Here is a 17,025-nt window from a genome sequence, read left to right on the forward strand (position 1 = left end):
GTATTTGAAAAATAATGTGTTTTTTTAACATTAAAGCATGTCAACATATTCTGTTACACCAAATACACAAAATAATGATCTTTAAAATAGCATCATATGACCCCGTTAAGTTCTTTGGAGCTTTCTGCAGAGTTCATGCGCGCGTGGGCCTGCTCAATGGATTACACAGACAAATAAAAGTGAAACACATAATACAACCGTGTAAGTGACATGACAAATGTCCAGGAGAATGTGTGAATTTCATAACATTTACCGTTAAGTCAGGACATGTTCAGACAGAGACGGAGAGGCTAGCTTTAGAAAGAGAAAGAGAGGGAGAGCTCAGTCTCCAACAGGCTCCAACAGGCTCCAACAGGCAGGTTTCGACCACAAGGTTCCTCCTGGCACTGAGAATACCAAACCCTGTTATTACCCACCAAAAACACACAAGAGTACACTTATGGTCCTTATGGTCCAGCAATGTCCATTCATTTAAAGCATTAAACTTTTCCTTCAGTTCTGTTCATCTATGTTTTCTTCATCACTGACATTCTAATGGATTGGAAACGTGACTCTCCAAGCACTAAGCTCAAACAAGTCATCTGTTTGATGTCAGAGAGACCTCCAATGTTCTCCAAGAACACTTAGTACATTCCCATTAGGTCACCAAGCTTTTGAGAAGTTGCAAGCCAGAAGATGTCCAAAGATCCAATGGTACACAACAATGTCCTTCATATCACATCTTATATAGAGAGTCTCATTTTCCAGCAAAAACAAAAAAAAAAGTCACCAAATAGACATGAGAAGCAAAATTATTGAAGACATCAAGATTTCCTTTTAGAGAATGTATCTTGAATAATTTTTTTCATGCACCACTGTGATTCGTTTTCTTTCATTATGCAAAAAAAATCACTAATTCTTTTTTTTTTTTCATTTATGCTGAAACAAAGAGGTACGCAGAAATTATTCTCCCTTTTTAAAAAAAATTTAAATCTATATAAAATCTTCTCAAGTAAATATTATTTTCTGAAAAACAACAAAAATGTTGATTTAATTTTTTTTTGTCTGTCTAACACTAGAAATACAGCCTGATGACTTCTGCTCAACGTCCAAAATTCATTCAGCCAAAGAATTGGTTTATGACCAGCTGATGATGGGTTAACACACACCCGACACACTTTGAGGGTGATGTGTTTCTAGTGTTGATTCAGGGTAATCCGGTCATAAATCAGGGAAAGAATTGGAAACTAAATGTGGACATTGACTTATGAATGTATATAGCTTAATGCCCTCAAAATACCTCATTTGATGAGTGTTTTATTATGTTGGCAGGCTATGCTTATGCACACACGCTCACAAGACAGTGGCCAGAAACAATACACTCCAAACAGCTGAGTGTGTGATCCTGCTGAAAAGTTGAGTGTAATTAATGTTGAGTGTTTAATCCCTGACACCCCTGCCCTATGAATGCAACACACACATGCATAACTGAGAAGAGGTGTGTGTATGCGTGTGTTTAAACCTGTCTGACAGCTCTTTCAGTTCCACTGGAGCTCCGTTAAACAGGGTTTTCCACCTTTATAGCAGTGTTTGAATCAAGGAGTAGAAAAATAAACAGAACTGTAGGGAACATGAATGAATATACTTGTATCCAGCAGAGTGACTTCAATATCAACATAATTTTAATCAAATAGACATTGCTTTCACTCCACATACTTGTAACCATATGATGACCATCTAGCCTGATGTACTAAATGGGCGTCTTGGACCACTGTGTTGCATATCATGAGCATGAACCTTTAGAATGAGTGTTATTTTAGTAATATTTACAGTTTTATAGCCTTATAGTTTTTTATGCTTTTATGTTTATATTTTCAGTTATTTTATGTAATTTGGTTGTTTTTCTCATTCTTCTTAGTTTCTTAATTCTATAGCTTTATTTTCTTTTGTTTTAGTATTTCAGCTTAAACTTACTTCAACTTCAACTTATTTCTGTTAGTTCCCAAGGCAACATTTCAAATGAATAGTTTCATAAAATAACAGCTTTAGTTAGTGATATTACTGCTTAAAATATGCTAATTTTACATTATTGGAGTGGTAAGGCATAGTGGTTAAAGATATGAATTGGTGACTGAAAGGTTGTAGGTTCAAACGTGAAACATGAGCTTTCACTATTGTGCCCTCGATCAAGTCATCTAAACCCAGGTTGATCCGGCGGATTGTCATTAAGCGTATGATAAGTCACTTTAGGTCATGTCTGCTAACTGACTACTTACCTATTAGGGGTCCAAGCAGCAAAGGTATTTGAACTGACATTCTTATTATTAAGTCAATTTAGTTCAATGTAGTCAAATTCTACCAATAGGGGGCACTATAACAGGAAAATGCTAACAGCTCGATTGAATTGATCGAGGAATTTAAAATTTAGTGTGGTGTTTCTTTGCTACAAATTCTAACATATTCTAACTAAAATGTCATAATTTTCTGAATGTAACAATAAAAATGGCAGCCAACAGCCAATCAAAGTTCAGAATTCAATTATTTCAATAGCAAATGGTTGATGGTACACATGTGCAGAGAGCCTTAACAAGGCTATGTACCAAATTTTATGAATACTAGCCACAAGTTTGTGCTATAACAGGTAAGTTTACACATAAATTATAACAAAGATTAATATTAAAATTCCTGCCTGCCATTTTGAATAAAAAAAAAAACTACTTTTATATTATTCGTCCTCAGTCTTTGGTTTGATTCACACATAATGTGGTATGTAGAGTCCATCCTGACAAAATGTTCAGTAACTATAAAGTGCACCTGCAGCACTTGTGTATTTTAACACAGCCTTGCTAAAGGACACCACCTGGCAACCTTCTGTCAGCCTAATAGTCCAAGAGAAACACAGCTGAATGACACTGAACAAGAAAACTGGAGCATTAAATCCTACAGTAAATCTGAATGTAGCCAAGCAGCGTCATTTAAATACCAGCGATTCTAACTGAAACAACATGGCTCCTCGCCTTCATTAGCTGATCGGAGTCTGTCATTCTAGAGACATTTTCCTTTTCTGCGATGGGAAAAAGATGGAAGCAATTAACCCAACTGAAGGAGCAGTCCAGCCACACATAGTTGAAAGCGGTTGAGTTTGGTTTGATCTTGTGTCTCATATGAGCATGTGTCTGGCCGACAGCTGTCTGCATGTAAAATTCTGAAGACTATGCCATCCCATTCCACACTATTCCATCCTGACATGGGAATATGTCTTATAAATATCATAAAGTGTGTGATCACATGACAGAACAATCACAGACACAAACAGACTCCTATATACACAACAGACCTAGACATTCCCTAACGATATCCTGTAATCTAGCTGCTTAAAGCAAAACCACACCAACCAATCAGTTTAACGCACACACAAACATACACAGTCACCCAAAGGGCCTTTATAACCACTTATCTGGTACCTTTACTATCTAATTAGTGTATCTGACCTCCCACAACTATCTCTGTGGTTAAAATTCTCAGATAAGACGTAAATGCGAGTAAGGCACAGTCTCGGAAACTAAAGTTTTTTAAGGCCCAATATTTGTTCCCCAAAACTGACCTTTTACCTTTATGAGGACATTTTCCCCAAAACTTTTAAAGACAAACACAATACAAATACGTAATATTTATGAAACACTTAATATAACATAAATGTTATAATATATATACAATTAATTTATTATAAATACTTATATAATCATATAAAATTTGATAAGAAATGAATTTAATATAATGAAATATATCAAATGTAAAAATAAAAAAATAAACCTAAACAATATCATGTAATTATAATACATTTTTATCCATTTTGGGCTTTTATATTTTGGGCTTTTTTGAGACTTTCAGTGGTATTTTTGCTCAAGACCCAGGTCAATTTCTGACCCTAGTGATAAATAAATATGATAGAAATCTTTCAAAAGCATTTTAACATGTAGATTAGGCTATATGTCTCTTTTTCTCCATACACACACACACACACACACACTCACATATACATAAAAACAGCTTACCCTGCAGGTCTGTGAGGGTCTTGGTAGAGCTCTGCCGGCACTGATGTCATTTGTGCTTTCAATAGTGTCATTTTGAAGGTTGGAAACATTTATTTGTGGTGCATCCCTGTGTAAAACCGCAACCCAGATACAGCGAGGTTCTGGAGAGCTGCAGTCCACCCCTACTGCATCCTGAAAACACCACTCCTTACCCCCTACACGCGGGCACACAGCAGGCATCGCCAACGGCACCTGACCCGCTGACCACATCACACATTAACACGCACGGGAGTGTGCAAGGGCTCACAAAAGAACAAGTCGCAATCACAAAGGAACCATTAAGACCTTTTGATGTGGGAACAAAAAAGAAGAATCTGACAACCAGAAATAGGGAAAAGTTAAAAACTACAAGTCAGCTTAAAGATGTGTCCGTTCTCTCCCAAAGAAAAGAGAAATTCCAGATGTGGTTTCTGTTGAACATGCCCAAATCTCCTCATATTTCATTAATCCATGCGGGTGAAACTTCTTAAAGGATTCCGGAGTTAAACTGATAGTTCCATATCACACCGGTGAACTCTGCACCTCCCATGCTCACGCACACACACTCAGATGACTGTTACGACCACAGAGGCATATCCAGAGATGAGAGTGATCCAGGATGTAGCCACATATCCCTGTCTGGCAGACCCACAGATGTATGTCTGTGTGTGTGTGTGTGTGTGTGTGTGTGTGTGTGTGTGTGTGTGTGTGTGTGTGACGAGCACGTGGCAGTGCTGGCAAGATGTAGATCCAGGGAAGCCGGCTGCAGGATGGAAAAATTCATTAAATCCAAGTTTTTCTGTGTCAGTTTTCCTCCTCTTACTTGCTTCAGTCTTTTTCTTCTATTCCTTCACTTTTTAAACCATTCAGCTCCCCTCTGTCTCTCTCTCCACTCTGTCATCTCCTGACAAACTCTAAACTCCGTCTCTATGAGTGGGCCGGCCCTCCTGCTTTTCTTTTGCTTGCGGTCTCCTTCTCTCTCTCTCGCTCTCTCCCTCTCTTTCTCATTCATTCAGGTATCTTTCTGTTTATCACTCTTTCCTGTCTGTATCTGTTTGCTGCTCACCAGTTATTCTTTATATCGCATGCATACTCTCATATGCCTATTTATACTCTTTTAAAATGACCCACAAAAACAAAATGAGAGTTTTGTTGCTTTTAGTCCATGTCTGTTAGCCTTGAGGTCATGTTCAAGCCAGTTTACCAAGCCGGTTTTCAAGCAAGACTTTTTCTTCCGGAACATTCACTATAAATCCTGATGACTCATCCTGCATTGTACAGAATTCCATCCAATCAGACGCTCTTTAGAATGAGAATGCCCCGCCCTCTAATACAAACTACAACTCATTTTCAGCTAATAATTTTTTTTAACCCTCCTAAACTTTTTTTTAAAAATTGACAAGGTGTGACATTTTTTTATAATGACTGACTCATCAAGTCCTTTTTTGTTGTTGTTTCAGATTGCATATTTAAAATAGTCACCAAGTTTAAATGAAATCAGCCAAAAATGGCTGCAAAGCTTATAACTAAGGGTTAAAAAAAATCCCTTCAATATGTAATTAAACTTACTCAAACCCAAAACTGTAGGCTTCATTTTCTTTTTGCCATCTCTATCCCTCTGGCGCCTTCTCTTTCTTTATCACTGTCATCTCTACAGTCTCTTTTGCCTTTTGCCCCTCAGAGCTCTCCGATTTCTGTATTATCTAATCTTTCCACTTCATCTTTTTCACTCAATCTTTTGTTCCATCAAGCAAAAGATATGAAAAGAAAGAAATTCTGAAGCCATCAGACAGTACAAGAAAAAGTCCATGTAGTCCATGCTGTAGCTCTGCTGAAACTGCCGGAGCCCCCAGCAGTTCTGAAAGACCATTTGACTGTGTGCGAAACAGGAATCAACAGAGCAATGCAAAACCCCCCGCTCTCTAAAAGTCCCCTCAGAGAAAGAGCAAAATAATGGCTCCGCTAGCAAACACAATGAGCCAAAAAAAAAAAGTCTAAAAAGGAGAGAAAAACAGTGCATACTGCTTCAAAACTATAAAAAGCACAAATGGAGGAATGACCACTATGAGAAAGAAAAACCAAAAGACTGAGAGAGAAACCCAGAATGGCAGACAAAAACACAGGGTGCCAGACACCTCACTACAGCTGCTCTCTGGACTAAAACAGCTACTATAAAACAACAGACACACACACACACACACAATCATACCAATACAACACACGACATGCACAGTAACATATCATTTAATCAGGTCACGTACTGACACTAACACACACACATCCGTTGAAAATCTCACCCAACAAGCACGTCTCTGGTGTGTGTGAGAGAAGCAGGCAGCAGGCCATTGATGAGACATTCCCTCTCATTCAACTCCACAAAACACACACACCTGAGATCCGTTACAAATGAGGATGGACTGGTTTCACCTGCTGCACTGTTAGACGTGTACCGGCATGACAACATACAGCCAGAACATGTACACAACACATGAAACACAACACACACACGGTTTATCACGCCCACAAAAAAAAAAAAAAAATATATATATATATATATATATATATATATATATATATATATATATATATATTATTGAAACAAAATACACAAACATACATTCATCAGTGCATTCATTCAATTATGAAAATATGTTACACTTATTGTTTTCAGCCTGTTTTGACCCTGAGGATCACAAGTATGACCCCTAAATAAGGGACACCAGAGGGTTAACATTCCTAAGGAGAAATAAAAATAGAAACAAATTAGACAGTTGACAACAGTAGTAGGAGTCAACATTTGAACTCCATTTAATTTAATTTATTAACATCAATAAGCCAATACTTATTTTCATGTTACGACCAATAACTAATAAATGACAAAATAACACAATATAATTCCATACCAATTTGTATCTATACTGCTACATGCAACTCACTCCGATATGTGCGCTTAAAGGGTTAAACCTTTGCCATAATCCATCACCATCTCTTTAAATTAGTGATGGTCTGTCTTAAAACAAGTGGAAACATACAGTATATCCAATATCGGCAGATAAATATCCATTAAAGTCTGATAGCAGTAAATAAATCAATAAATCAATAAAAACACCGATATGGTGCCAACTTTTTGTGCATCCATAAAATGGAACTCAACAGAGTCATTTCTGAGAAATACTGTACATTTTTCTTCTGAGCCACTTTATCTACAAAAACACAAACAGCACTGTAGAGCCCTCATGTTTAAATAGACTGGAGCTATGAAAGCTACGTAAGCGGCAGATGTTTGATCTGCACATGCTCTGATATGAGCTAATCCCTTTCATCCTCATACAAACATGGCTGATTCATTTATCAAAACATACAGATGGAACAGATACTCTAAACCAGAGTAACTCAGCTCATGGGTCATACATCTCTTCTGATAGTCTCAAAAAATGCTTTATGCAAAAATAACCATATAAAATATGGTTATATCTTCATAAAAGTACACATGCACGCTCACTCATGCACTTTTAAAAAAGGACGTAGTCTGTCTCCTGCTGGTCACATGAGAATAAACAGTCCACATTCATACACACTGGCACTAAAGTATGAATGAATGAGAGCTGCAATAACAAGCACCAAGCTAAGATCAGTTCAAACAGAACAAAATAAACACACACACATCTGTATGTGTATAAAGTGTGCTGATATTGAGTATCAGCTGTTTAAATGAGGCCTCGGTGAGCATATGGCGATACAGAGAGAGGAGATAATAGGAGATCTGTCAACACCATTTGGTCCCAAGGCATTAGATAGCAGAACACAGTCTAGACCCTCTTTAATCTGACTTTCCTGAGTGTGTGTGTTTATGTGAGGTATTTTGTATGTGTGTGTGTGTGTGTGAATAATAAAAAACTACTCTGGTAGTTTAAGCTGGTTAATTTTAGCTGTAATCCTCTGCAAAGCCATTGACCAATAGGCTGCAGACCTGCTGCAAAACCAATGGGTTGTAGTGTGATGAAACCACCAACAGATAGCAGCACTAAAGCACAAGAGTTTTTCAGAATTTAAGTGTTTACATATAGGCTGTGCCTGAAACCTAGTGGCACATTTAAATCAAAACCTATTTACTAATCTATCTACTAAGATACCTCCAAGTTTTTTGTCTGGATGATTTCTTAAAGGGGTCATATGATGCGATTTAAATTTTTCCTTTCTCATTGAAGTGTTACAAGCTCTTGGTGCATAAAGAAGATCTGTAAAGTTGCAAAGACTAAAGTCTCAAATCCAAAGAGATCTTCTTTATAAAAGTTAAGAGTCAACCACGCCTACCTAAAACGGCTCGTTCTAACACACCCCCACATGTCTACGTCACTATCTGGGAAGATTTGCATAACGTCGCCCAAATGTTCATGCAAAGAAAGAAGGCGTAACTTTTTTTCTCACTGTAGTAGGATCGGCTTTCACCGTGGACGAAGCGGAGTCCAGCCCGGGGTCGTCGCATGTGGTTTCCGCAAGCCCGCCGGACGCTCCTTCGTCGAATCCACCGGCCTCCCCTCACTCAGCCCGCCGGCCGTTCCTCACAAACTGTGAAATTGTTCTGCTCTAAAAATACATCCTCCATGGCTCTGAACGTTAATGTCTGTGTGAATGGTGTGTTTCAGTGTGTGTGGTTTCCCTTCTGCATTGCTGAATTCCACATCAGTGCAGCTGCTTTAACAACCACACCCCATCACCATGGCGACCGTGCCTCCTGGCAACCATCAATGTTTCCACAGTCCAGTGGGTTATGGGGAGCTAAGCAACAACACAGCAACTTAAACTGGATGTTCCTGTAACCACAACCCAATTATTTATCAATGGGGTGGAGTTTGTGTTCTTGTTTAATAAAGCAATATCTTGATTGATTTCTGTGTTTGAGTGTTATGAATGAGATTCTCTGACACTTATTTCTTAATGCTGAGATCATTCATCTTTACTCATTTGTGTTCGACTGCGTCTGATCAAACATGCCAGTAAATTGACGTGTGTTTGTGTGTGATTTTATACACACACACACACACAAATGTATACTTCAGCCATTTATTAACCAACTAAAGTTCTTGAAGGTTTATCTATTTTTCACCACCAGCAAATTATTTTTTTTTGTAACATACAGGTTATTAAACAACATTAGATATATTTTAAATAAATGCTGTTCTTTTTTTAACTCTTTATTTATGAAAGAATCCTGGAAAAAAGAATCACAGGTAATAAAAAAATATTAAGCAGCATAACTGTTTCCAAAATTTATAATAAATCAGCATATTATAAAGAATCATGTGACAATGAAGACTGGAGAATTGATGTTCAAAATTCAGCTTTGCATCACAGAAATACATTATATTTTAAAATATATGAAAACAGAAAACCATTATTTTAAATTGTAATACCGGTAATATGGCGCAAAATTACTGTTTTGTTCTGTATTTTTGATCAAACAAATGAAGGCTTGATGAGCAAAAGCGATGCAATGTTTAAAAACATAAAGAAAATAGTAATGTGTCCAAACTTTTGACCAATACTGTACTTCTGTATGATAACAGAAATTTGGCTAGCAGAAAGAGCATCACAGCTTGAGCTATAGCTAGCACTAACCTAGCCTCATAAATTGTCAATGAAATAAACTAACTCGCTCAGATTTTTCATATCTTGATTTACTGGCTAGCTAGCGACTGTATAAACACTTTTGGTATTTAATAGTTAAACTTGAATTTCATAGATCAAATATATTTAGAATATAAAATCTTAGATGAAGTCTTTGGGCTCAAATGCAGCAAGTGTGGCTTCAGAGAAAATGGAGGGGAATCCACCCTTTGGTGACTAAGGGGTATTGTGTGGGGGGTCATTTTTAGACTTTTGTTTTATTATTATCATCATCTCACCTAAATGTTTGTTCAGTCAGTGTATTTGTTTTTACAATGGTATAATTTAGTTGCACAGTATATTAAACACAGCAAAAAGAAGTTTTAAACATAATTGTTTGTAATATTCATGTAATTTACATGAATACTCACCAAGATGGACATGTTGATATTTTATGTGCAGGATTTAAGAAATTATTTGTGCATGTTATGGAGAAGGTGTGGCCTGCACTAAGCAGTGTGCTGTGTGCATGTGATTAAGCAATGTGCAGGGTAGTAATTCAACTGAAATTGCATTAAATCTGGTTGTTTCAACCAAAATTATGCTGCAAGATTTTTTCCCAGTTCCTGCAATTTTGCAAATTCCCAGTTTATTCCTATTAATTCCCATGGAAAGTTTCCAGTCTTGAAAATTTCCGGAATTTTGCAACCCTAATTATGATATTATGATAATTAAGCACTATTTAATTAAATAAATTTAGAACTTTAGTGATTAGAACTAAGATTTGGTAACCATGTATGAATGCATATTTGTCATTTTAGCTGAACTTAGGACTGGTGGTGGTGCTTAAGATATTGTTGGTCATTCAGAGTTTCTGTAAAAAAAATAGAATTGAGAATAGTAATAGATAATACTAATTATTATTAAAAGATAATGCTACTAATAATTTTACTAATATACACTCTTAAAAATAAAGGTGCTTCACGATGCCATAGAAGAACCTTTTTGTCTAAATGGTTCCATAAAGAACCTTTAACATCTGAAGAACCTTTCTGTTTCACAAAAGGTTCTTTGTGGCGAAAGAAGGTTCTTCAGATTATAGAAAGGTAAGAAAGAGATGGTTCTTTAAAGAACCTTTGACTGAATGGTTCTTTGTGGAACCAAAAATGGTTCTTCTATGGCATCGCTTGAAGAACCTTTTGAAGCACCTTTATTTTTAAGAGTGTACTAACAATATAAAACGCACTAAGGATTGATGAGCTGCTGGGTTCATGAATATTAATTACGTTGTCAGCATATTTTTTGGTATATTCCATTAATATTCTGCATATGTCACCTCATACAGTTCAGGAGAAAAAAAACTTTAGGTGTGCTGGATGTTTTCATGTGTTATGTTCCTAATAAAGTATCCAGCCAACTGACAGTTAGTTTTATTCACTTGCCAATGTCCATTTTCTCGCATTAGCAACTCGCCAAGTGTTAATTCTGGACCCTGAATTGAAATACAAGGCTGGGACTTGGGAATATTCCAATAGTGCCCCCCAAAATCATCCAGATGATGACACTTAACCATAACATAAACTCCCTAGGAGCTTCCAGCCCGGCTCTGGGCAGATAACAGCTCATTTGAAACTAGGGTTGGGTATCGTTTGGGTTTTTTTCGATACCGGTGCCAAATCGATACTTTTAAAATGGTTCCGGTGCCTAAACGGTGCCTGAACCGATACTTATTTAAAAATAAATAATTAAATAAAAAAATCCCCCCAAAAATGATGGACTGGACATTAGAATAGAAATAGAATAGAGAGTGCAAATGTTAGAGGGTCAAGTTTTTAATAAAAAAAACAAGCAGATAAAATTAGAAGTAGCATTAGAATAGAGAGTGCTAGAGTTAAAGGGTCAAATGAAGATGAAAGAGATGTGTTTTCAGCCATTTCTTGAAAATATTAAGGACTCAGCTGCTTGGATTGAGCTGGGCAGGTCACTCCACCAGGAGGGAACAGTTAATGTAGAAGTCCATGAAAGTTTTATCATAGGTAGAATGCTAAATGTTTCAATACAAGCATTTCAGTCAAATGTAATTTATGCAATATTTCAAATCTTTAACCCACTTGGGAAAATCAACCCTTGGCAACAGTTTAAAAGTAGTCCAATTCTGTGGAAAAAACCGCAATTTCAGTCAAATGTAATTTATGCAATATTTCAAACCTTTAACCCACTTGGGAAAATCAACCCTTGGCAACAGTTTAAAAGTAGTCCAATTCTGTGGAAAAAACCGCGGACTTGGCAACCCTGTATCCAACAAGAGCTAATGAAGTCAGCTTTGACTGATCACAGGTCGATAATAAGGAGAGATGACTGACAAGACCATGCTGGAGTATTTGCTGCTCAACAGATTCTGAGCTCATTGACAAATATCTGATCTTGTAAGATGTGCTCCCTACAAGTTTAGAAATGTGAATACAAGGGAGGTTTAGCTTCAAGCATTTTAATTTAAGCATGTTTAGCTTAGTAAACGGAAGGCTACCTGCTGCCATCAGAGCAAGTGTAATTACTGCATTCACGTGCTCCTCGGATGCTCTCATTTCCCGAGTTGTGCTTTTAAGTCGGAATGTGAAAACAACACAAGATGTGTTGGATTTGTATTATTTGAGCTTTCCGACTTGAGTTCACGTGCATTTTCTCAGTCGGGAAATTATTTTTCACGTGCGGTGCCAGTGATGATGCTTCTTACGTCCGTTTCGGAGAACCAGAGGACAGATATTTCAATCGATCACTCAGGCATGGCACCGAAATGAGGCACCGAAAACTGCGTTCGGATTCGGTTCTAGTACATACCGGTTACATAGGTACCGGTGCCATATTGGTACCGGGTTTCGGTACCCAACCCTATTTGAAACAGATATCAATCAACCCTCTGCAGGTTTTTCGATGATACTGACTGAATCATACTCTCTCTCAAACACACACATTCATGTACGGATCATTTTGGTTTTCTGTCCCAATGACACACATTCTCACATAAACACTCACAAAGCTCCAGACATTATTACAACCATGGTTCTTCTAACTATCAACTCATCTGTGCTCTCCTTCCTGTTGTTTGTAAGGACTGTGCAGAGATACAGTCTGTCTGTCTGTCTGAGAGAGAGAGAGAGAGAGAGAGAGAGAGAGTGAATGGGTTCTGGGAAAGTTGTATTGTCCCGCTGGCCTCTTGATGTTGTCATGTGAGATTCATGTTAGCCGAACTAGCCAAGGAGTCACGCAAATGCTGATTACAGATGTGGGCAACACTTCCTGCTCTCTCCTTCTGTGTCTTATGGCTGATGGGGAATTTTTGTTTGTTAGAAAACTTATGACAGTCTCTCATTGGTTTTGTGGGGCCACATTTTTGACTACAGGGTCAATGCCATGGAAGAGGGTCCATTTTGAAATTTCGTTCAAAAGTTTGGGGTCAGTAAGATTTTTTAAAAAGAAATTAATACTTTTATTGAGCAAAGATGAATTCCTGAATTCAGAAAATCCTGAAAACATTGCTAATGTTAAAAAAAATGTTTCTTGGGCAGCAAATCAGATCAAAATTATATTTGAATGATTTCTGAAGGATCATGTGACACTGAAGACTGGAGTAATGATGCTGAAAGTAAAATGATCTAATATTTTAAGCGACTTACTGACCTTGACACCCAATCCTGAGGGTCTGCAGGGGTCCTCTCTATGATATAATTTCCATCATTATATTATTTTATTTTATTTATTTTATTATTATTATTTATGACATAATAGATCCAGATAAAAAGCATCATGTCATTGGCATAAATAAATTCTGATATTCTTTGTAGCTTATTATTAAAAAAAAACTGCCCACTTAGACTGTCTGACAGATATGTAACGCAATAAACCAATTTTGCTATTGTTGTATATATTTTTTAAACCACCTTTGCATCATAAGCATACCTATGATCACTATGATCAATAATTTGTGCTAAGTAGGCAGCTCACTAGGTTGTGGACCTCCTGTGACCTCTCATCTACACTCCTGTGTTAAAAAAACACAACTGTCAGACATCATGTCATTGGCATAAATAAATTCTGATATTCTTTGTAGCTTATTATTAAAAAAAAACTGCCCACTTAGACTGTCTGACAGATATGTAACGCAATAAACCAATTTTGCTATTGTTGTATATATTTTTTAAACCACCTTTGCATCATAAGCATACCTATGATCACTATGATCAATAATTTGTGCTAAGTAGGCAGCTCACTAGGTTGTGGTGACCTCTTGACCTCTCATCTACACTCCTGTGTTAAAAAAACACAACTGTCAGACCTACACAAGCAGCTGAGAGAGAGAGAGAGAGAGGATGACTGGAAGGAGAAAGAGGGAGGAAGAGATGGAGGGAGGAATGTGTATTCATAGATTTCAGCAGAGAGATAACCAAATAAGGCAACAGTGTAAAGAAGAGACTGATCTTGAGAAAGAAAGTAGCTGAAAAGATAGACAGAGGAGGTATGGTGGAAATAACAAACAACAGCACGAAACAACGGAAAAAAAACACAAGATGAAGAGATGATTAACTGATAAAGAAAGGTCACGAATTGCTGAGATTTGCTAAAGGGGGCATATCATGGAAAGCGGAACATTCTTTGGTCTTTAAAAATAAGAGTTTGATGTTGTACTAGTACATTGACATACTTTAATGTTCACGAAGCAAAGCACCTTATCCAGTCCACTCAGTCTTTATGGAAACTAAGCTGCAAAAATGGGTCATTCAGAAATCATGATGATATTGACGTCACAATCCATGAGCACTTTAACATATGACCACCCACGTTTGGCCCAGACTGATGAAAAATACGTATGTGGAAGCTATCCTACACTCCTTTCAAAGTCGGATGTGGGATACTTTACATTTCCTACTTACGCCCATAAATTCGTTCCACTGCCCAATGCTTGGAACTAGGGCTGCACGATAAATCGAAATGGAAAGCTGCGATTGTCATGCGTATCTTTCAGTGAAGCACGGTTCTGTGATCAGCAGTAAATCTCCATCCAAAGGCCAGAGGGCGCCCTCGCGCTGAAACTCCAAATACACCTCGCAGAAGAAACCCAGAAAATGCCTATCCCTGCAGCTGAATAAACAGAAGATTCAACTGCTTTCATTGATTCAATGTGACTAATAAACACACGACTACGGCAATATATGGTTTATCGGAGTTCTTATTATTATAATTTTCATTAAAATAAAGTATATTTATAATGCAATGCCTTTATCGCTGCTCAGAATACTATGAAATATGTCGCGTGCCTTATTCTGTATAAGAAGCCACATCATCTCACAGAAGGATTCATTTCAAACACTCGACTGACTTTATGAAGTGAGTTTGGAGTAAAAACATGTTATTAAATGTGGTATTTTCACAGGCTTTCAGATGGAGCAGCATTTACTTCACAGAGCCGTAGTTCACTTAGAAGCTATGCAAACAGCTGTCATTACCGCGAATGATTTCATAATCGCGCAATAAAATTGTAGACGATTTTTTTGCGTAACTTGTCAGTGAACTACGGCTATGTGTAGTAAATTCTGCTCCATCTGAAAGCACGTGATGATGATTTCCTGCTGATTACAGAACCGGCTTTTTAAACAAAATGCGCATGACAATCGCATTCGATTAATCGTGCAGCCCTACTTGGAACAAGACATATAAAGAAACAAAATGGCAGCACTACTGTAAACATTGCAGGTCAACAAAGAAGAACAATCTGTGTAGGATAAATGATGCTGTGCAATGCTAACATTTGTCTTTAGATGTCCGATTATCAAAAGAGAGGCTCATTTACCATGTTTTACACAACTGTCTCTGAAAATGTTTGTTAAGCAGGATATATTGTCATGTAATGTAGGACTCCCTTTGACTCACTGAGCACGTTTACATGCACACCAGTAAGCTGATAACTCACAAATATCAGCTTATTAAAATAACCAGTTTTCCCCGTTTACATGCACATCAGTACCCTGACAACGCAAGTAAGCTGCGTTTACATGACTTCATTCATAAATCAGTTTATTTCCCTGTAGTGACGTCAAAATATAAACATTTGCATATCTGACTCCGAGTATTCCATACATTTGTCAGTTGTGATGTTAAATTAAGCTTGCAACATGTCAACTTGCAACATGTCGGGAAACTTACAGCTCATATATTATCCTCTCATGCAGTTATAAACACAGATAGATCCAGATCTATCTGGATGCTGCCATGTTTGCTTGATATCATACACTACCATACAAAAGTGAGGGTGCCAGATAATATTGTTGAAAGTCTCTTATGCTCACCAAGGCTACATTTATGTGATCAAAAATTTAGCAAAATAGTATTACAACTGTTACAATTTTGGTCAATTTAATGCATTCTTGCTGAATAAAACTAGAAAGTTCTTTAAAAAAAAACAAAAAAACTTTCAACTACATTTTGTATATTATGTCTATTATTATGTCCTTAGTTATGTCCTTTAAAAACTAAAACATGAATTCTGATGGATAACTAATGAAGAATATGACAGGAGTGGGTAGACATGTGAGAAAATGAGAAAAATTAGTTGTGTTAGGAGAGTTGTCCTCCCTGCCCTCAGGCTGCTGCTGTGTTACCCTACGCTCAAATTATCTCTTCATCAGCCACTCCAGCTAGGCAAGTCCCAGGCTCCAATCCCGGCCTGCCTGGACACGCTTCCCTTGGGAAATCATCTTATCCCTTAACACACTCAGAGAGAGCGATGTTTGTGCTTACAGGGCAAGGGTTGCATGTTCACTCATATACAGAATGTGAGCCTGTTAAACTATTAATAATGATAAACAAGTTTGCAAGTTGTTAAGGGGAAACCAATAAACCCATAATATCCAAACACAAAGATATGCAAAAAAGTCAGACAGTGCATGGACAGTGATAAGGACTAACCGGCCTTGTTCCACCATCTTGAACGAAGAATAAAAACGACACTTGTTTTCATTCTGTCATTTTTTTCAATGTGTCAATGTGTAAAAATTACTGATAACCAAGCACATTAAAATTAATAAAGAAGATGTTATTTTAAATCATAATTCATTATTTAGGCTATTGTTGGCTTAATCTAAAGCTTGATAAATGTCAAAAAGTTGGCAAAATGTGTAGAAAAGATTGAGAAATTGCTTATGATGCTAGAATGAATCAGTTTTTTTTAACAAATGAATCTGTTCGAACTAATCTGTTAAGTGAATCATTCCCTTATAATAGACAGACTTGTTGCCATCTACTGATATAACCTACAGAAAGGATTACTGAACAAATCTCTGTACAAATCTTTTCAGTAAAGATTCAAATCACT

At 37.1% G+C, this 17,025-nt stretch overlaps 1 protein-coding gene across 6 annotated transcripts in view; it reads right to left on the reverse strand.

The window, feature by feature from the left end:
• LOC107591523 (rho GTPase-activating protein 23-like) overlaps nt 1-17,025 on the reverse strand; it is a 63,143-nt gene that overhangs the window by 31,666 nt on the left and 14,452 nt on the right. For 4 of the 6 annotated variants that reach the window (XM_016280717.1, XM_016280709.1, XM_016280701.1 and 1 more), the window contains exon 1: nt 4,035-5,306. The exons of the other annotated variants lie outside the window; for them this stretch is intronic. In XM_016280717.1, coding sequence (XP_016136203.1) covers nt 4,035-4,283 — 249 coding nt within the window. In that variant the 5' untranslated portion in view covers nt 4,284-5,306. Of the gene's footprint in view, nt 1-4,034; nt 5,307-17,025 lie in introns of those variants that run through there. 6 annotated transcript variants of the gene reach the window in all.

Source organism: Sinocyclocheilus grahami, unplaced genomic scaffold (genome assembly GCF_001515645.1).
Source record: "Sinocyclocheilus grahami isolate Dianchi unplaced genomic scaffold, SAMN03320097.WGS_v1.1 scaffold9.1, whole genome shotgun sequence".
NCBI classification, from domain to species: Eukaryota; Metazoa; Chordata; class Actinopteri; order Cypriniformes; family Cyprinidae; genus Sinocyclocheilus; species Sinocyclocheilus grahami.